Here is a 22,603-nt window from a genome sequence, read left to right as displayed (position 1 = left end):
CAAGCTATATGACTTTCACCACCCCATCTGAACCCACCACCATTGGTGGGACCAGCATCTGTGTCACCACAGCAGGCTGAGGAGATGTCAGCAGCCATGGGGGGACCCAGAAAGAACTCAAAGTAACTCACAGGGCTGGAACTTCTCCTTCCGCCAATCTACAAAAGAACCACATGTTTCATGTTAAAGCTTTGAGAAATCTGAACACATTGGTGTCTATATCTATTCTTCTGAAATACAGTGATGCTAGAGTTACAGGGAAATATCTTTTGGAAACATGCCCTGATGCATTTATTTCTTACATACACACAGACACACACACAGCCATCATGCTACAGCCTTCCCATGAAAGCCAAGCCATAAAGCTTCACACCACTGAGAGGCTGGATAACAACTTGAAAAGAAGAATCTATGCCCAGATTTCAATTTCAAATTATGTTTTCTCAATCCCTAGCCACATATCCATCATGAAAGCTAGGTTTTCTTAAAAAGAATGGGGGAGATCAAAATACTAGTACACAAGGCATACTTTAAAATACATGCACTCTAGTGGCATCTGGATGGCTCAGTCAGTTAAGCATCTGGCTCTTGATTTTGGCTCAGGTCATGATCTCAGGGTGGTTGGATCCAGCCCCCCATCAAGCTCCACACTCAGCATGGAATCTGCTTGAGATTCTCTCTCTCCTGCTGCCCCTCCACCCACTCCAATGGCTCTTAAATAAATAAATAAAATCTTTTCTTAAGATTTTATTTATTTGAGAGAGAGACAGAGATAGGGAGAGAGAGTAAGAGCAAGGAGAAGAAGGAGAAGCAGGCTCCGATGTGGGGCTCGATCCCAGGAGCCTGGGATCATGACCTGACCCAAAGGCAGCTGCTTAACCAACTGAGCCACCCAGGTGACCCTAAAATCTTTTTTTTTTTTTAATTAAAAAAAAAAATAGCCAAACTGTGGAAGGAGCCAAGATACGCTTCAACAGATGAATGGATAAAGAAGATGTGGTCCATATATACAATGGAATATTACTCAGCCACCAGAAAGGATGAATACCCACCATTTATATCGACATGAATGGAACTGGAGGGTATTATGCTAAGTGAAATAAGTCAAACAGAGAAAGTCAATTATCATATAGTTTCACTCATATTTGGAACATAAGGAATAGCACAGAAGACATCAGGGGAAGGAAGGGAAAACTGAAGGGGGGGAATCAGAAGTGGAGACGAACCATGAGAGACTATGGACTCCAGGAAAAAATCTGAGGGTTTCAGAGGGGAGGGGGTGGGGGGATGGGGTAGCCTGGTGATGGGTATTAAGGAGAGCACGTGTTGTGATGAGCCCTGGGTTTTATACGCAAATAATGAATCATTGAACATTACATCAAAACTAATGATGTACTGTATGGTGACTAACATAATAAAATATTTTTTTAAATAATGAATAAATAATAAATAAACAAATAAATCATGCACATCAATGCAGCAGAGAAGGGGGAGATGCTAAAGATGATTATTTCATCACCATTTTTCACATAAATCCCAATAATCACTGAGGCTCTCTAAGGAGCCTCACACATCTGGACCCCTGGCCTCCTTCACCTCTGGCTTCCCCTTCTCTGCTCTCACAGTCTATATCCCTGATCATAAAAAGAAACAGCCAAAAAGAAAAATCACATATTACACAGGTTCAAAGGGTACAGACTCTTAACTCCTCCCAGTGCTAAGGATCCCCTGGATAACTTTTCATTGCTTTAGGATCCCCCACACCACACTTCCATCCCAATGCTGCTAGAAGATCAAAATGATCTCATTATCAGAGGTAAACTTGGTTACATGATTACTTCCAAACTGCTTAAAATAAATATAAGTCCTTTCAGAAATCTCTCAAACAGGTGTCAGGAGTTTATTACTTTTCATACATGCAAATAACTTGCACACCCTCTGTGTATGTCCCACTCAAACCACCACGGCTATGATTTGTGGTCTCTCTTCTAGCACTCTTATCTGCCCAAAATCTCTCCAAAGGAATCTCAGGCTCTCTACTTTCCTTCTTATCCCCTGCTCTTCTCCTAACACATTTTTTTTTTCCTGATTTGAACCTCACTTTTTCTGGTAAAGAATTTTAACTCCTCTAGGTTTCTCCTTTTGCAATCTTCACGCATTGCCTCTAATAAACCCGACCAAGTTCAAGCCCGTCAGGTAAGTGCAATGTTCTCCTAAAAGGAAGGATAATAGTTGTGAAAAATTATTAGTAGCTGTTTTTAAAAATACATACATATCATAAATCATGTTAAATATTTAATATACAATACATATTAAATAATATATGATTATAATATATATGTTATTGCTCTTGTTACACAAAAATATATAAAAGATATTGTATATAATTGCAGGTGGCTCACAGACTCCACCCCCAGGAATCCATAAATATCCTGGTGGCTCTGGATCTCAGATTCAGAACACCTGCTCTAAAGTATTTAATTCCTCAGCAACTAAGCACGTTTAAAGGAAGAAACCCAGTTTGGACAGGGAGTCAGAGCATGAGGAAGCAAAATGAAGACCAATACGCCAGCGGTCTGCAAGAAACAGGAAAACCAAAACCACAGCCAAAAAGTAGGAATTTCAGGGTAAAATGGATTCAGAACCAGAGATCCACTTAGGAAGACCTGAGTCCTAAGCAGGAAAGCTTGATTTCTGAAACCTCTACAAACAACAGTTTCTGAATTATACAGTCACTACACTGTTCCAGACTCTTCTATAAATGACTTCTCTGTTGTCAATGCACCAATTAAAATTATGAGTTGAACAAAGTATGTTCAGATTTCAGTGTTGCTAACCCTAACAATGACTGCAGTAGAGGATGGGTCAGAATGGAGGCTGATCTGTGTTCCCAAGGACAGTCCTTGCAGTCTTCAGAGGAAGAAGACAAAAGTGGCAAGGGGAGCATGGACACCAACCCCATCCTGGTGTGGGGTCCATGACATAGAAGGGGGCTGAGTTGAGCCAGGGGAGGTAAGGTAACAGGAAACTGAGTAACGTACCTGCATACAGCTGTGCCTTGCTCCAGGCTGAAAGGGAACACACCCTGGTGAGACCTGAGTCAGAACAAGCCTGCTCAGCATTGATCTACTGACCTTTGCCTGCCCTCTGGAATATAGGTGGCACTAGCTGCAGAGTGGGGAGAGGCTGGAGAGAAGACCTTCTGCCATGTGCTGATATACATTGTATGAAAAGATTATAGGGATTAAATATATAAAATTCCATAATTGTAAAAAAATCATTACTACACCCAGTGATTTTGAGCATAGAGATATTTGAGAAATAACTCAAAAGGAGAGATGATTTCAGGCAGGGATTTGAGATGAACTCTAGGGTAAAAGTGGCCAATCTTTCTGAGATAACACAATCGCTATTTGGGGACATTGACAGCTCATTCCACCACATTCTCACACATAGTCTGTCCAGACCTCCACCCATCAGTTTTGATCACAACTTCCAGAAACTGGAGAGAACATACTCTCCCTAGGTGGTATTATATAGCTGAGGTCACACTCCTAACCTTAATGACCACATTAATTTATATAGTTCCTTTACTAAAATCTCAGAGCAGCTGGCTTTTGGATTCCAAGTGCTGACAGAACTAGTTGCACTGAAGGCTAAAAAGTTAGCAATATGGCAGGTAGGTCAGCACTGGAATAAACCCAAGATGCACGACAGACTCCAGGGACCACCATCACCCCCAGGTTCTCAAGCACTGGGTGGGAAACAGTGGCCCAGATTGAGGAAAGCTCAAGGAACAGGGTTCTGCTTCCCACCAGCTTCCACTTCTGCCCCAGGGAAGGGTCCTCAGTCCCTGCCTGAAACAAGGAGAGGGGACACCTTGACTTAGGTGGAACAAGAGACCCAAGGACATCTGGACAGTCACTCACCAGCCAGGTAAACTGATTTCCTCCAGTCTGAAAGGCAACACAGGAAACAGGTGAGCTAAGAACCAGAACCTCTCCTACAAAGAAGACACAGAAAGTTCTAGAGGAAAAGCAGAACTTACCAAGATCTGCTTGGAGTTCATCTGAAAGAGAATGAGAAGTAAACATGGACTCCCATGTCTAAGAACAGCAAAGATTGCACCTGACAAACCCACAAATGCTCATCTCACTACCCTAGAAGTTATAGCTCCAGATCCATTGAGCCTCCACAGCTCCAGCTGTCTTCTCTGGATCTCGTCAGCCACCCAGTCCAGGGCAAGGGCCCTCTGTCCACTTTTCCTCTGCACCAGCTGCCACACTCACAGGCCTTGGCCACTGTCCTGCCTTACCTCTGGCCTTCAGTGCCTCCTCCTTTGCCCACTGGTCCTCCTCCTTTTCCCTGTGGAGTTTCTCCCATTCCTGCATCTCCTGGCACTTTGCAGTATGTTCTCTCTTGGTGTAGTAGGCAGTCCCAAGGAGTAAGAGCATCAGCAAGGTCAGGATCCCCATGAAAGCTGACATCCAGGGAGAAGTCCGGGGAAAGAAGTCCTCTGTGTCCGGTCAAACACACAGTCAGGGTCACAGCCCAGGACAGCCCACCCAGCACACCCAGGGACTCCCACCCCCTCCCTATGGCCCTACTGGGAGAGGGAAACAGCACTGACCTGGGATGAAAATGGCCATCGCCTTCTCCTGGCTCAGGATTGGGTTGAGGAGGGAGCAGGTCACATTCCTTGAAGACCTGTGTTTCACCACCAGAGCAGCCTCCACACTGAACAGCCCTTCAGCATTTTGGACATGGGTCTCAGAGAACATCAGGAACTTCTCTTCACTGAGGGCTCTCCACTGCACCTGGGGCTTTGGGAACCACCCCGATGCCTTACATACCACTCGGACCCCGTCCTCCTCTGGCCCTGTGATGTGCACTTGAGGGGCAGAGCCCACACCTGCAAGAGAGAAGCTAGAGAGCACAGGGAGGCCACCCAGAGCCCAGGGATGCAAGCAGAGCCTTCCCATGCACAACTCCAAGGGCAGCATTGCTTTCTGGAGGCCTCATTGAGGAGTGAACCCAGCAGGGAGCAAAACAGGGGTCCTGCCACAGAAAATAGAAGGAAGGAGCATGGGGACCTGAGCAGATACAGAGGGCAGGACTCTTCTCCCCAACCATGAGGGTGGGAAATCCATCCCCCAGAGTGACAGAAAGAGGAATTTGGTCTCAGGATCCATCCTTCTCTGCTCTTCTCACCTCACACACTCTCCAGGGCATCTGCTTGCACACACACTACCACTTGGTGCATCGCTTCCACCTTCAACAACCCTACCTACCTCCTGAGCTCCTTCCCTAATATCCACATCCCCAGGTTAGCTCTGCCAGGATTGCTCACAGATGTTTCAAACTCAAATCCTGAACTAATTCATGTTTGGCCCCATCTGTGATAGGCTGATGATGAAAATATTCCCAAATCCTTCGGCCTTTTTTACATCCAGCTCGCCCTCTGCCACATATTCTTAGTGACTTCACACTCTGCTTCTGGGCTCCATCCCGTGACTTGACTCAGCCACTGTCAGTTCAGGGAATGTGACTCTAGCGGAGGTTGGAAACTGCTTGTGCCATTGCCTCGCCCTCTGCCACGGGAGGGGCATGCTCAGGCTCGCGCAGCCTTTCCAGCTGCAGCTGTCCTAGACCAGCCAACAGCCAGATGAACAGCTCTGTGAGCAAACCCAGCCAGGGTCCACTGTTAGGACAAAATATATTAAAAGTAAGGGGCTTATTGTCCCTGTTGAAAATAAGGAAAGAGAGCCCCTTCCCATCCTTTTCTTATAGCATTTACTTGAGGAAACTTGTGATTGTGGGTGCTTTCTCCCCTCTTTGAAATGTATATAAGTCCATTGAAAAACACAGATAGGCCCTTAGCCAGCTTTGTGATCCAGGAGTGTCTTTCCCAAGGACCTGGGAACCCTCTCTTTGAACTGCTCACACCAAGGAAGACAGCACACCTCTCTCCCCCTTCCTGTGCCAGGGTAGGAGCCTAACCTGAGTGGGCACCAGGATCCACGTGTAAGACCACGTCCTGTCATGAAGACTGAAAATGCATTTTTTTCAGGATGAAGCCAATTAGCTAACATGTATTGTCACCCAATTACCAAGTAAACCTAGGGTGATCTGTGTGTGACAGTTAGTGCTGTCATGTCCACTTACTTGAGAGCTAATAACTGTCTATCCTGAGAACACGTGTGTAATGAGTTGTGTCTGCATGGTTATGAAAAAGGGTGAGATTTCTTTGTCTTTCCATCTCTTCAAAGATTGTCTGTGATACACATCACATTATGGTAAATCTAATTCTATAATAAAAGAGTTTTCTTTCCTGCTATTTTTGTGAAGAAGATTTCTCAGAGATTTCCTTTTAATTATATTTCCCTAACATGACCAAAGATGTATGAGCAAGTCCAGTTAAGAGTAGCCAAATACTGCTACCAATGGCTAACAGACACATGAAAAAAATGTTCAACATCTTTAGCCATCAGGGAAATTCAAATCAAAACCACATTGAGATACCACCTTACACCAGTTAGAATAGCAAAAATTAGCAAGGCAAGAAACAACAAATGTTGGCAAGGATGTGGAGAAAGGGTAACCCTCTTACACTGTTGGTGGGATTGCAAGCTGGTAAGCCACTTTGGAAAACAGTATAGAGGTTCCTCAAGACATTAAAAATAGAGCCACCCTATGACCCAGCAATTGCACTACTGGGTATTTACCCCAAAGATACAGATGTTGTGAAAAGAAGGGGCACGTGCATCCCAATGTTCATAGCAGCAATGTCCACAATAGCCAAACTGTGGAAGGAGCCAAGATGCCCTTCAACAGATGAATGTATAAAGATGTGGTTCATATATACAATGGAATATTACTCAGCCATCAGAAAGGATGAATACTCACCATTTACATTGACATGGATGGAACTGGAGGGGATTATGCTAAGTGAAATAAGTCAAGCAGAGAAAGTCAATTATCATATAGTTTCACTCATATTTGGAACATAAGGAATAGCACGGAGGACATTAGGGGAAGGAAGAGAAAACTGAAGGGGGGGAATCAGAGGTGGAGACAAATCATGAGAGACTATGGACTCCAGGAAACAATCTGAGGGTTTCAGAGGGGAGGGGGTGGGAAGATGGGGTGGCCCAGTGATGTGTATTAAGGAGAGCACGTGTTGTGATGAGCACTGGGTGTTTTTTATATGCAAATAATGAATCATCAAATACTACATCAAAACTAATGATGTACTGTATATCGTGACTAACAACATAACATAAGGAATAGCATGGAGGACATTAGGAGAAGGGAGGGAAAAATGAAGGTGGGGGGGAACCAGAAGGAGAGATGAACCATGAGAGACTATGGACTCTGAGAAACAAACTCAGAGTTTTAGAGGGGAGGGGGGTGAGGGGATGGGTTAGCCCAGTGATGGGTATTAAGGAGGGCACGTACTGCATGGAGCACTGGGTGTTATACAAAAACAATGAATTGTGGATCACTACATCAAAAACTAATGATGTATGGTGACTAATATAAAAAAATTTAATTTAATTTAAAAAAAAAAGAGTAGCCAACTATATGATCACTGGGTGTTATTTGCAATTGATGAATTATTGAACTCTACATCTGCAATTAATGATGTGCTATATGTTAGCTAATTGAATTTAAATAAAAAAATAAAACTGGAAAAATGAAGAAAAAAAGAAGAGTAGCCAAATATAGCCTAGATTAGCTAAATTCCCTTAATGCCCAAATTAAATAAACGGCTATATGCCACTGACATTTCTTATGGTGTGTGACACAGCATCATGACAACTGGGAAATAACATATAATTATCAATATTTCTACTACAATTAAACAAATGGCAAAAGAGAAACCCTAGGACTCTCCGTAGTCCCCACTTCCCCCTTCACACTGTCCCCAAATCTACTGACTCATTTGTGTCTAGTTTCCAAACCTCTCTGAAGCCAAATGTCTCCCACCTCACAGCCCCCACATGAAGTCAGACAGCCAAACCTCCTCTGTGTAACTACATTCATGCCTTCAGTCTCCTCTCCTTCCATCCATCCTCCCTCACACTGTCAAAGCAAACCCCCCACCCGACACCATTCTGTTTAAAATTTCCTCACCTCTACATCCAAACTCCGTTACACAGCACAAAAAGCCTTCTATACTCTCCCATCTGCCTCTACTCCACAAAGCAGCTGTCCATTTCTCCCCAATTTCCACTCCTGCACCCCCCTGGGTACACATATTCTAGCCCCAGTACTATTTGGTTAACTGTTCATAATCACAATCACCATGTTCTCTGTACCCCTCATGGTCCAGACCACAAACCAGAAAGGCCCTTTGGAAGTCTGGTGATCCCAAGTACCTGCTCAAGTGTGTGCTACTCATGAACTTTTCCTGATCAATCTCTTCTCTGTGGACCTGGTCCAGGAAAACCTGTGTATTCCAGGATTCTCACCTCTCACCACCCTACTATTCACCTCTCTCACCAACCATGTGGCCTCCCTGTGTGCCCAAACACACCTGCCACACTCCTCCCTCAGTTACTTCACATGGGTATTCTGCTTGGAACTCACCCCCAGATAGCCACTTCTCTCAATGCCTACTCACCACCATCTAACATCCTCTATAACCCATCTGTTTACATCTTTATTGCTTTTAGAAAATAAACTCTGGTCTGGGAGGAGCAAGATGTCGGAGGAGCAGGAGACCTAAATTTTGTCTGGTCCCAGGAATTCAGCTGGATAGGGATCAAACCATTCTGAACACCTATGAAATCAACAGGAGATCAAAGAAAAGAATAGCAGCAACTCTCTGAACAGAAAAGCGACCACTTTCTGGAAGGTAGGATGTGAGGAGAAGTGAATCCAAGATGATATTCGGGAAGACAGACGGTGGGGGAGGGGGCCTCCATCAGCCGTTACCAACAAGTGATAGAGAGCGGAGCACAAAATCGGAACTTTTAAAAGTCGGCTCTGCTGAGGGACGTCGCTCCAGTGGCTAAGCGGGGGGTGGAACCCTCGCGGGACAGTGTGGTCTCAGGACCCTCGGGGTCACACAAAGACCGGGGGAGCCTGAGTGCGGCAGAGCTCCCAGGTATCAGAGCAGGGAAGCCGGCTGCAGAGAGGGAGCCAAGGCGTGGGCTCTCAGCTTGAGGTTGCCATAAACCGTGATCCGCGGCACAGTCGGGCCCCTGCTCCTCCAGCAGGGACCCAACAAGCGGCAGATCCGGGGAGACTCCCCTTCCTCCCCCAGGAGGAGCAGCACGGGAGCGCACGGCAGGGATCTGCTGGGTTTGGAAACTCCACATGGGGTCGGGTGCCAGAGATAGAAACACACGGTCACAGGCCGGATGAGCATGGAGTGCTGCCGGAGATCGGGGAGATGGGAGTGATTGACTGCTTTTCTCTGGGGGCTCACTGAGGAGTGGGCCCCAAGTTTTCGGCTCCTCTGGGGCAGAGATTGGGAGGCTGCCATTTTCACTCTCAGCCTCCAAAGCTGTACGGAAAGCTTGTAGGGAACAAAAGCTCCCGAGAGCAAACCTGAGCGGATTACTTAGCCCCGCTTGGCAAGGGCAGGGCAATTCCGCCTCCTGCAAAGACATTTGGGAACCACGGCAACAGGCCCCTCCCCCAGAAGATCAGCAAGAACAGCCGGCCAAGACCAAGTTTACTGATCAATGAGAACGGCAGAACTCCAGTGCTAGGGGAATAATGCACATAGAATTCATGGCTTTTTCCCCAAGATTCTTTAGTCTTTCAAAGTTAATTTTTTTTTACTTTCTTTTTCTTTTTTTTTTTAATTTGTCTTTTTCCCTTTTCAACCAACATCTTATCAAACCGTTTTTTAAAAACTATTTTTTGGAGGGGGGGAAAGATGGTGGAGGAGTAGGGGACTCTATTTCAACTGGTCCCCGGAATTGAGCTGGATATCTACCAGACCACTCTGAGCACCCACGAAACCAGCCTGAGATGTAAGAAGATCTGAATCTCTACAAACAGAATATCGCAGGCAGTTGGTTTTGAGGTACGAAGAGGGGAGCCGTGATTCCGCGGGCAGATATCGGAGGATAAATGGCAGCAGGAGGGTGCCTGGTCGTGGGGATCCTACACCGCCGGTGAGTGACAGCCTCACGCGCTGGGGACAGGCACAGACTTTCAGACCGGTAGCGGCGGGGAAAGGACTCTACGCAGCTCCTGGGGCAGAAACCCTGAGCGGCAAGGTCGCACCGGGCAAACTGCAGCCCCCAGACAGAAATCCGAAGCAGTGGGGTTGCGCCTGCAACTGCAGTCCCCAGGGCGGAAACCCAGAGCGGCAGGGTCCCGCGCGTGAACTGGGAGTGGCTGGCGGTTTTAGAAGCACAAAGGGCAGAGATGGGCCCAACCTAGAGGCAGGACTGGGAGCGCTGCAGAGGGGCACACAACCCAGGACGCTGCAGTTTATAGCAGCACGGACAGAAACGGAGACAGTGTGGCCTGGAGAGCTCACTGAAGAATAGACTGCAATCTCTCTGCTCTGAGACAGAGGGTTGGAAACAGTATCTTCTGCTCTGACTTGTGGAAGAGACGTGGAAAGCCGCCAGGGAAAGCCGCCAGAGAACAAAAGCTCCAAAAACTGATTCCTGCTGAGCCCATCCCCCGCCACAGGGGGGCAGGGCAACTCTGCCCAAACAGGGTTGCCTGAGTAATACTGGGGCAGGCCCCTCCTGCAGAAGACAGGCTAGGAAAACAAGAGGCCAGCAACCCTAAGGTCCCAAGAAAACAGGTGCATCTTGCTTGGATTCTGGTCAATAATTTGGACTCTATACATTCCCTCAAACACCCATCAAGAATGACTAGGAGGAGGAGCCCCCAAAATAGAAAAGACTCAGAGATTATGACTTATGCTGCAGATTTACAAATGGATGCAGATATAACCAATATGTCGGATAGAATTCAGGTTAGCAATTGTGAAGAAAATGGCTAGAATGGAGAAATCAATTAATGGCAACATAGAGTCTCTAAGGGCAGAAATAAAACGTGAATTGGCAGAACGTAAAAATGCTATCAATGAGATCAATGGAACAGAATAGAGAGCCCAGAAATGGACCCTCAACTATATGGTCAACTAATCTTTGACAAAGCAGGAAAGAATGTCCAATGGAAAAAAGACAGTCTCTTCAACAAATGGTATTGGGAAAATTGGACAGCCACATGCAGAAGAATGAAACTGGACCATTTCCTTACACCACACACAAAAATAGACTCCAAATGGTTGAAAGACCTCAATGTGAGACAGGAGTCCATCAAAATCCTAAAGGAGAACACAGGCAGCAACCTCTTCGACCTCAGCCACAGCAACTTCTTCCTAGAAACATCATGAAAGGCAAGGGAAGCAAGGGCAAAAATGAACTCTTGGGACGTCATCAAGATAAAAAGCTTTTGCAAAGCAAAGGAAACAGTCAACAAAACCAAAAGACAACTGACAGAATGGGAGAAGATATTTGCAAATGACATATCAGATAAAGGGCTAGTATCCAAAATCTATAAAGAACTCATCAAACTCAACACCAAAAGAACAAAGAATCCAATCAAGAAATGGGCAGAAGACATGAATAGACATTTTTCCAAAGAAGACATCCAAATGGCCAACAGACACATGAAAAAGTGTTCAATATCGCTCGGCATCAGGGAAATCCAAATCAAAACCTCAATGAGATACCACCTCACACCAGTCAGAATGGCTAAAATTAACAAGTCAGGAAATGACAGATGTTGGCGGGGATGCGGAGGAAGGGGAACCCTCCTACGCTATTGGTGGGAATGCAAGCTGGTGCAGCCACTCTGGAAAACAGTATGGAGGTTCCTCAAAAAGTTGAAAATAGAGCTACCATATGATCCACCAATTGCACTCCTGGGTATTTACCCCAAAGATACAAAAGTAGGGACCCGAAAGGGTACGTGCACCCCGATGTTTATAGCAGCAATGTCCACAATAGCCAAACTGTGGAAAGAGCCAAGATGTCCATCAACAGATGAATGGATAAAGAAGATGTGGTGTATATATATACAATGGAATATTATGCAGCCATCAAAAGGAATGAGAGCTTGCCATTTGCAACGACATGGATGGAACTGGAGGGTATTATGCTGAGCGAAATAAGTCAAACAGAGAAAGACATGTATCGTATGACCTCACTGATATGAGGAATTCTTAATCTCAGGAAACAAACTGAGGGTTGCTGGAGTGGGGGGTGGGGCGGGAGGGATGGGGTGACTGGGTGATGGACACTGGGGAGGGTATGCGTTCTGGTAAGCGCTGTGAATTGTGCAAGACTGTTGAATCTCAGATCTGTACCTCTGAAACAAATAATGCAATATATGTTAAGAAAGAAAAGAAGAAGAAGAAGAATGTAGCAGGAGGGGAAGAATGAAGGGGGGGAAATTGGAGGGGTAGACAAACCATGAGAGACGATGGACTCTGAAAAACAAACTGAGGGTTCTAGAGGGGAGGGGGTTGGGAGGATGGGTTAGCCTGGTGATGGGTATTGAGGAGGGCACGTTCTGCATGGAGCACTGGGTGTTATGCACAAACAATGAATCATGGAACACTATACCTAAAACTAATGATGTAATGTATGGGGATTAACATAACAATAAAAAAATTAAAAAAAAAATTTTTTTAAATAGAGCTACCCTATGACCCAGCAATTGCACTACTGGGTATTTACCCCAAAGACACAGATATAGTGAAACGAAGGGCCGTATGCACCCCCATGTTCATAGCAGCGATGTCCGCAATAGCCAAACTGTGGAAAGAGCAGAGATGCCCTTGAACAGATGAATGGATAAAGGAGATGTGGTCCATATATACAATGGAATATTACTCAGCCATTAGAAAAGATGAATACCCAGCTTTTACATCAACATGGATGGGATTGGAGGAGATTATGCTAAGTGAAATAAGTCAAGCAGAGAAAATCGATTATCATATGGTTTCACTTATTTGTGGAACATAAGGAATAACATGGAGGACATTAGGAGAAGGAAGGGAAAAATGGGGAGGGGGAATTGGAGGGAGAGATGAACCATGAGAGACTATGGACTCTGAGAAACAAACAGGGTTTTAGAGGGGAGGGGGGAGGGGGGATGGGTTAGCCCAGTGATGGGTATTAAGGAGGGCACGTACTGCATGGAGCACTGGGTGTTATACGAAAACAATGGATCATGGATCATCACATCAAAAACCAATGATGTATTGTGTAGTGACTAACATAACATAATAAAATTTAAAAAAATAAAAATAAAATAAAAATTATTTTTTATTTTTCATTTTTAGAGTCATGTTCTATCCCTTCATAGTAGTTAACCTTAATTTGGTATATATATTAGTTGTTCCCTCTTTAAAATTTTGGGATACAGTTTCTTCTAGCAGATCGAAATATACCCTAAATCTCTAGTGTATGGCTTTATTCTAGTCTCCTGCCTGATCACATTCTCTCCCTTTTTTTTTTTTAAATCCTCTTGTTTCTTTTTTCAACCAACTACTTATCTTATCAATTCCTTTTATAAAATCTTTTATAATTTTCATCTTTACAGTCATATTCCATCCCTTCATCATATTTACCCTTATTTTTGTACATATGTAAGTTTTTCTTTCTTTAAAATTTTGGGAGACACTTTCTTCTAACAGACCAAAATACACCCAAAATCTAGTGTGTGGCACTGATCTATGCACCAGCCTGATCATATTTGATCACATTCTTTTGTTTGTTTGTTTGTATTTTTTTTTCTTTTTTCTTTCTTTCCCTTTCTTTTCCCCCAGTTTCAGGTCTCTTCTGATTTGTTTAGTGTACATTTTTCTGGGGACGTTGTTACCCTGTTAGCATTGTGTTCTCACATTCATCTGTTCTCCTCTAGACAAAATGACAAGACGGAAACATCACCTCAAAAAAAAGGCCAAGAGGCAGTACCGACTGCCAGGACCCTAATCAATACAGACATTAGTAAGATGTCAGAACTAGAGTTCAGAATGATGATATTAAATATACTAGCTGGGCTTGAAAAAACATGGAAGTTATTAGAGAAACCTTTTCTGGATAAATAAAAGAACTAAAATCTAACCAAGTCGAAATCAAAAAGGCTATTAATGAGGTGCAATCAAAAATGGGGGCTCTAAGACATGTATCATATGACCTCACTGATATGAGGAATTCTTAATCTCAGGAAACAAACTGAGGGTTGCTGGAGTGGAGGGGTGGGGTGGGAGGGATGCGGTGACTGGGTGATGGACACTGGGGAGGGTATGTGTTCTGGTAAGCGCTGTGAATTGTGCAAGACTGTTGAATCTCAGATCTGTACCTCTGAAACAAATAATGCAATATATGTTAAGAAAGAAAAAAAAGAAGAAGAAGAATGTAGCAGGAGGGGAAGAATGAAGGGGGGGGAAATCGGAGGGGGAGAAGAACCATGAGAGACAATGGACTCTGAAAAACAAACTGAGGGTTCTAGAGGGGAGGGGGGTGGGAGGATGGGTTAGCCTGGTGATGGGTATTGAGGAGGGCACGTTCTGCATGGAGCACTGGGTGTTAGCACAAACAATGAATCATGGAACACTATATCTAAAACTAATGATGTAATGTATGGGGATTAACATAACAATAAAAAAAAGCGCAAGAAAAAAAAAATGGGGGCTCTAAGTGCTAGGATAAATGAGGCAGAAGAGAGAATCAGTGAGATAGAAGACCAAATGATGGGAAATAAAGAAGGTGAGAAAAAGAGACATAAACAGCTACTGGATCACGAGGGCAGAATTCGAGAGATAAGTGATACTGTAAGATGAAACAATATTAGAATAATTGGGATCCCAGAAGAAGAAGAAAGAGAGAGAGGGGCAGAAGATACATTGGAGCAAATTATAGCAGAGAACTTCCCTAATATGGGGAAGGAAACAGGCATAAAAATCCAGGAGGCACAGAGAACCCCCTCAAAATCAATAAAAATAGGTCAACACCCTGACATCTATAAAACTTACCAGTCTCAGAGACAAAGAGAAAATCCTGAAAGCAGCTCGGGAGAAGAGATATGTAACCTACAATGGTAGAAACATTAGACTGACAACAGACCTATCCACAGAGACCTGGCAGGCCACAAAGGACTGGCATGATATATTCAGAGCACTAAATGAGAAAAATATGCAGCCAAGAATACTATATCCAGCTAGGCTGTCATTGAAAATTGAAGGAGAGATAAAAAGTTTCCAGGCAAACAAAAACTAAAGGAATTTGCAAACACGAAACCAGCCCTACAAGAAATCTTGAAAGGGGTCCTCTAAGCAAAGAGAGAGCCTAAAAGTAACATAGACCAGAAAGGAACACAGACAATATACAGTAACAGTCACCTTACAGGCAATACAATGGCACCAAATTCATATCTTTCAATAGTTACCCTGAATGTAAATGGGCTAAATGCCCCAATCAAAAGATACAGGCTATCAGATTGGATCAAAAAGCAAGAGCCATCAATATGCTTTCTGTAAGAGACTCATTTTAGACCCAAAGACACCTTCAGATTTAAAGTGAGGGGGTAGAAAACAATTTATCTTGCTAATGGACATCAAAAGAAAGCTGGGGTGGCAATCCTTATATCAGACAAAGTAGATTTTAAACCAAAGACTGTAATAAGAGATGAGGAAGGACACTATAGCCTACTTAAAGGGTCTATCCAACAAGAAGATCTAACAATTGTAAATATCTATGCCCCTAACATGGGAGCAGCCAATTATATAAGGCAATTAATAACAAAAGCAAAGAAACACATCGACAACAATACAATAATAGTAGGGGACTTTAACACCCCCCTCACTGAAATGGACAGATCGTCTAAGCAAAAGAGCAACAAGGAAATAAAGACTTTAAATGACACACTGGACCAAATGGACTTCACAGATATATTCAGAACATTTCATCCCAAAGCAACAGAATACACATTCTTCTCTAGCGCCCATGGAACATTCTCCAGAATAGATCACATCCAAGGTCACAAATCAGGTCTCAACTGGTACCAAAAGGTTGGGATCATTCCGTGCATATTTTCAGACCACAGTGCTTTGAAACTAGAACTCAATCACAAGAGGAAAGTCGGAAAGAACTCAAATACATGGAGGCTAAAGAGCATCCTAGTAAAGAATGAATGGGTCAACCAGGAAATTAAAGAAGAATTTTAAAAATTCATGGAAACCAATGAAAATGAAAACACAACTGTTCAAAATCTTTGGAATACAGCAAAGGCAGTCCTAAGAGCAAAATATATAGCAATACAAGCCTTTCTCAAGAAACAAGAAAGGTCTCAAATACACAACCTAACCCTACACCTAAAGGAGCTGCAGAAAAAACAGCAAATAAAGCCTAAACCCAGCAGAAGAAGAGAAATAATAAAGATCAGAGCAGAAATCAATGAAATAGAAACCAAAAGAACATTAGAACACATCAACGAAACTAGGAGCTGGTTCTTTGAAAGAATTAACAAGATTGATAAACCCCTGGCCAGCTTATCAAAAAGAAAAGACAAATGACCCAAATAAATAAAATCATGAATGAAAGAGGAGAGATCACAACCAACACCAAAGAAATACAATTGTAAGAACATATTATGAGCAACTGTATGCCAGCAAATTAAATAATCTGGAAGAAATGGATGCATCCCTAGAGATGTATCAACTACCAAAACTGAACCAGGAAGAAATAGAAAACCTGAAAAGAACAAGAGGTAGTCCCGACTGCCAGGGACCTACTCAATACGGACATTAGTACGATGTCAGATCTAGAGTTCAGAATCATCACTTTAAAGATACTAGCTGGGCTTGAAAAAAGCATGGAAGTTATTAGAGAAACCCTTTCTGGAGAAGTAAAAGAACTAAAATCTAACCAAGTAGAAATCAAAAAGGCTATTAATGAGGTGCAATCAAATATGGGGACGCTAACTGCTAGGATAAATGAGGCAGAAGAAAGAATCAGTGAGATAGAAGACCAAATGATGGAAAATAAAGAAGCTGAGAAAAAGAGAGATAAACAACTACTGGATCACGAGGGCAGAATTCGAGAGATAAACGATACCATAAGACGAAACAACATTAGAATAATTGGGATCCCAGAAGAAGAAGAAAGAGAGAGAGGGGCAGAAAGTATAATGGAGCAAATTATAGCAGAGAACTTCCCTAATTTGGGGAAGGAAACAGGCATCAAAATCCAGGAAGCACAGAGAACCCCTCTCAAAATCAATAAAAATAGATCAACACCCCGACATCTAATAGTAAAACTTACGAGTCTCAGAGACAAAGAGAAAATCCTGAAAGCAGCTCGGGAGAAGAGATATGTAACCTACAATGGTAGAAACATTAGATTGGCAACAGACTTATCCACAGAGACCTGGCAGGCCAGAAAGGACTGGCAGGACATATTCAGAGCACTAAATGAGAAAAATATGCAGCCAAGAATACTATATCCAGCTAGGCTGTCATTGAAAATTGAAGGAGAGATAAAAAGCTTCCAGGACAAACAAAAACTAAAGGAATTTGCAAACACGAAACCAGCCCTACAAGAAATATTGAAAGGGGTCCTCTAAGCAAAGAGAGAGCCTAAAAGCAACATAGACCAGAAAGGAACACAAACAATATACAGTAACAGTCACTTTACAGGCAATACAATGGCACTAAATTCATATCTTTCAATAGTTACCCTGAATGTAAATGGGCTAAATGCCCCAATCAAAAGACACAGGCTATCAGATTGGATTAAAAAACAAGACCCATCCATATGCTGTCTGCAAGAGACTCATTTTAGACCCAAAGACACCCTCAGATTTAAAGTGAGGGGGTGGAAAACCATTTACCATGCTAATAGACACCAAAAGAAAGCTGGGGTGGCAATCCTTATATCAGACAAATTAGATTTTAAACCAAAGACTGTCATAAGAGATGAGGAAGGACACTATATCATACTTAAAGGGTCTATCCAACAAGAAGATCTAACAATTGTAAATATCTATGCCCCTAACATGGGAGCAGCCAATTATATAAGGCAATTAATAACAAAAGCAAAGAAACACATTGACAACAATACAATAATAGTGGGGGACTTTAACACCCCCCCTCACTGAAATGGACAGATCGTCTAAGCAAAAGATCAACAAGGAAATAAAGACTTTAAATGACACACTGGACCAAATGGACTTCACAGACATATTCAGAACATTCCATCCCAAAGCAACGGAATACACATTCTTCTCTAGTGCCCATGGAACATTCTCCAGAATAGATCACATCCTAGGTCATAAATCAGGTCTCAACCGGTACCAGAAGATTGGGATCATTCCCTGCATATTTTCAGACCACAATGCTTTGAAACTAGAACTCAATCACAAGAGGAAAGTCGGAAAGAACTCAAATACATGGAGGCTAAAGAGCATCCTAGTAAAGAATGAATGGGTCAACCAGGAAATTAAAGAAGAATTTAAAAAATTCATGGAAACCAATGAAAATGAAAACACAACTATTCAAAATCTTTGGGATGCAGCAAAGGCGGTCCTAAGAGGAAAGTATATAGCAATACAAGCCTTTCTCAAGAAACAAGAAAGGTCTCAAGTACACAACCTAAGCCTACACCTAAAGGAGCTGGAGAAAGAACAGCAAATAAAGTCTAAACCCAGCAGGAGAAGAGAAATAATAAAGATCAGAGCAGAAATCAATGAAATAGAAACCAAAAGAACAGTAGAACAGATCAACGAAACTAGGAGCTGGTTCTTTGAAAGAATTAACAAGATTGATAAGCCCCTGGCCAGACTTATCAAAAAGAAAAGAGAAATGACCCAAATCAACAAAATCAGGAATGAAAGAGGAGAGATCACAACCAACACCAAAGAAATACAAACAATTATAAGAACATATTATGAGCAACTCTATGCCAGCAAATTAGATAATCTGGTAAGTAATGGATGCATTCCTAGAAATGTATCAACTACCAAAACTGAACCAGGAAGAAATAGAAAACCTGAACAGACCTATAACCACTAAGGAAATAGAAGCAGTCATCAAAAATCTCCCAAAACACAAAAGCCCAGGGCCAGATGGCTTCCCAGGGGAATTCTACCAAACATTTCAAGAAGAATTAATACCTATCCTTCTGAAACTGTTCCAAAAAATAGAAATGGAAGGAAAATTTCCAAACTCATTTTATGAGGCCAGCATTACCTTGATCCCAAAACCAGACAAAGACCCCATCAAAAAGAAGAATTACAGACCAATATCCCTGATGAACATGGATGCAAAAATTCTCACCAAAATACTAGCCAATAGGATCCAACAGTACATTAAAAGGATTATTCACCACGACCAAGTCGGATTTATCCCTGGGCTGCAAGGTTGGTTCAACATCCGCAAATCAATCAACGTGATACAATACATTAACAAAAGAAAGAACAAGAATCATGATCCTCTCAATAGATGCAGAAAAAGCATTTGACAAAGTACAGCATCCTTTCTTGATCAAAACTCTTCAGAGTATAGGGATAGAGGGTACATACCTCAATATCATAAAAGCCATCTATGAAAAACCTACAGCGAATATCATTCTCAATGGGGAAAAACTGAGAGCTTTCCCCCTAAGGTCAGGAACGCGGCAGGGATGTCCACTATCACCACTGCTATTCAACATAGTATTGGAAGTCCTAGCCACAGCAATCAGACAACAAAAAGAAATCAAAGGCATCCAAATTGGCAAAGAAGAAGTCAAACTCTCACTCTTTGCAGATGATATGATACTTTATGTGGAAAATCCCAAAGACTCCACCCCAAAACTGCTAGAACTCATACAGGAATTCAGTCAAGTGGCAGGATATAAAATCAATGCACAGAAGTCAGTGGCATTCCTATACACCAACAACAAGTCAGAAGAAAGAGAAATTTAGAAAGAAAAAAAGAAGAAGAAGAATGTAGCAGGAGGGGAAGAATGAAGGGGGGGAAATTGGAGGGGGAGAAGAACCATGAGAGACGATGGACTCTGAAAAACAAACTGAGGGTTCTAGAGGGGAGGGGGTGGGAGGATGGGTTAGCCTGGTGAGGGGTATTGAGGAGGGCACGTTCTGCATGGAGCACTGGGTGTTATGCACAATGAATCATGGAACACTATATCTAAAACTAATGATGTAATGTACGGGGATTAACATAACAATAAAAAAAATTAAAAAAAAAAAAAGAAATAGAAAACCTGAACAGACCTATAACCACTAAGGAAATTGAAGCAGTCATCAAAAATCTCCCAAAACACAAAAGCCCAGGGCCAGATGGCTTCCCAGGGGAATCTACCAAACATTTCAAGAAGAATTAATACCTATTCTTCTGAAACTGAAAAATAGAAATGGAAGGAAAACTTCCAAACTCATTTTATGAGAACACCAGTACCTTGATCGCAAACCAGACAAAGACCCCATCAAAAAGGAGAATTACAGACCAATATCCTTGATGAACATGGATGCAAAAATTCTCACCAAAATACTAGCCAATAGGATCCAACTGTACATTAAAAGGATTATTCACCACAACCAAGTGGGATTTATCCCTGGGCTTCAAGGTCAGCTCAACATCTGCAAATCAATCAATGTGATACAATACATTAATAAAAGAAAGAACAAGAACATATTATCCTCTCAATAGATGCAGAAAAAGCATTTGACAAAGTACAGCATACTTTCCTGATCAAAATTCTTCAGAGTATAGGGATAGAGGGTATATACCTCAATATCATAAAAGCCATCTGTGAAAATCCCACAGCCAATATCATTCTCAATGGGGAAAGACTGAGAGTTTTCCCCCTAAGGTCAGGAACGCGGCAGGGATGTCCACTATCACCACTGCTATTCAACATAGTATTAGAAGTCCTAGCCACAGCAATCAGACAACAAAAAGAAATAAAGGGCATCCAAATCAGCAAAGAAGAAGTCAAACTCTCACTCTTGGCAGATGATATGATACTTTATGTGGAAAACCCAAAAGACTCCACCCCAAAACTGCTAGAACTCATACAGGGATTCAGTAAAGTGGCAGGATAAAATCAATGCACAGAAGTCAGTGGCATTCCTATACACCAACAACAAGTCAGAAGAAAGAGAAATTAAGGAGTCAATCCCATTTACAATTGTACCCAAAACCATAAGATACCTAGGAATAAATCTAACCAAAGAGGCAAAGAAACTGTACTCAGAAAACTATAAAATACTCATGAAAGAAATTGAGGAAGACACAAAGAAATGAAAAAACGTTCCATGCTCATGAATTGGAAGAACAAATATTGTGAAGATGTCAATGCTGCCTAGAGCAATCTACACATTCAATGCAATCCCCATCAAAATACCATCCACTTTTTTCAAAGAAATGGAACAAATAATCCTAAAATTTGTATGGAACCAGAGAAGACCCTGAATAGCCAGAAGAATGTTGAAAAAGGAAATCAAAGCTGGTGGCATCACAATTTCAGACTTCAAGCTCTATTACAAAGCTGTAATCCTCAAGACAGTATGGTACTGGCACAAAAACAGACACAGAGATCAATGGAACAGAATAGAGAGCCCAGAAATGGACCCTCAACTCTATGGTCAACTCATCTTTGACAAAGCAGGAAAGAATATCCAATGGAAAAAAGTCTCTTCAACAAATGGTGTTGGGAAAATTGGACAGCCATATGCAGAAGAATGAAAATGGACCATTTCCTTACACCACACACAAAAATAGATTAAAAATGGATGAAAGACCTCAATGTGAGACAGGAGTCCATCAAAATCCTAAAGGAGAACACAGGCAGCAACCTCTTCAACCTCAGGCACAGCAACTTCTTCCTAGAAAGATCGCCAAAGGCAAGGGAAGCAAGGGCAAAAATGAACTATTGGGACTTCATCAAGATAAAAAGCTTTTGCACAGCAAAAGAAACAGTCAACAAAACCAAAAGACAACCTACAGAATGGGAGAAGATATTTGCAAATGACATATCAGATAAAGGGCTAGTATCCAAAATCTATAAAGAACTCATCAAACTCAACACCCAAAGAACAAATGATCCAATCAAGAAATGGGCAGAAGACATGAACAGACATTTTTCCAAAGAAGACATCCAAATGGCCAACAGACACATGAAAAAATGCTCAACAGTGCTCGGCATCAAGGAAATCCAAATCAAAACCTCAATGAGATATCACCTCACACCAGTCAGAATGGTGAAAACTAACAAGTCAGGAAATGACAGATGTTGGAGGGGATGCAGAGAAAGGGGAACCCTCCTACACTGTTAGTGGGAATGCAAGCTGGTGCAGCCACTCTGGAAAACAGTATGGAAGTTCCTCAAAAAGTTGAAAATAGAGCTACCATATGACCCAGCAATTGCACTACTGGGTATTTACCCCAAAGATACAAATGGAGAGATCTGAGGGGGACATGCACCCCGATGTTTATAGCAGCAATGTCCACAATAGCCAAACTGTGGAAATAGCCAAGATTTCCATCGACAGATGAATGGATAAAGAACATGTGAGATATATATATATATATATATATATACACACACAC

The 22,603-nt window shown here is 42.5% G+C and overlaps 1 protein-coding gene across 1 annotated transcript in view; it reads right to left on the bottom strand.

Moving 5' to 3' along the window:
• Positions 1-2,151: 2,151 nt before the first annotated feature.
• LOC116628248 (butyrophilin-like protein 1) overlaps positions 2,152-22,603 on the bottom strand; it is a 77,663-nt gene continuing 57,211 nt past the window's right edge. The window contains exons 4-8 of the mRNA XM_032398465.1: positions 4,631-4,912; positions 4,316-4,516; positions 4,049-4,069; positions 3,930-3,956; positions 2,152-2,213 (exon numbers count right to left, since the gene is read on the bottom strand). Coding sequence (XP_032254356.1) covers positions 2,152-2,213; positions 3,930-3,956; positions 4,049-4,069; positions 4,316-4,516; positions 4,631-4,912 — 593 coding nt within the window. The remainder of the gene's footprint in view (positions 2,214-3,929; positions 3,957-4,048; positions 4,070-4,315; positions 4,517-4,630; positions 4,913-22,603) is intronic.

Source organism: Phoca vitulina, unplaced genomic scaffold (genome assembly GCF_004348235.1).
Source record: "Phoca vitulina isolate PV1807 unplaced genomic scaffold, GSC_HSeal_1.0 scaffold116, whole genome shotgun sequence".
NCBI lineage: Eukaryota > Metazoa > Chordata > Mammalia > Carnivora > Phocidae > Phoca > Phoca vitulina.
Note: the sequence above shows the minus strand (reverse complement) of the source record. Positions and strands in the feature narration are given on the sequence as shown.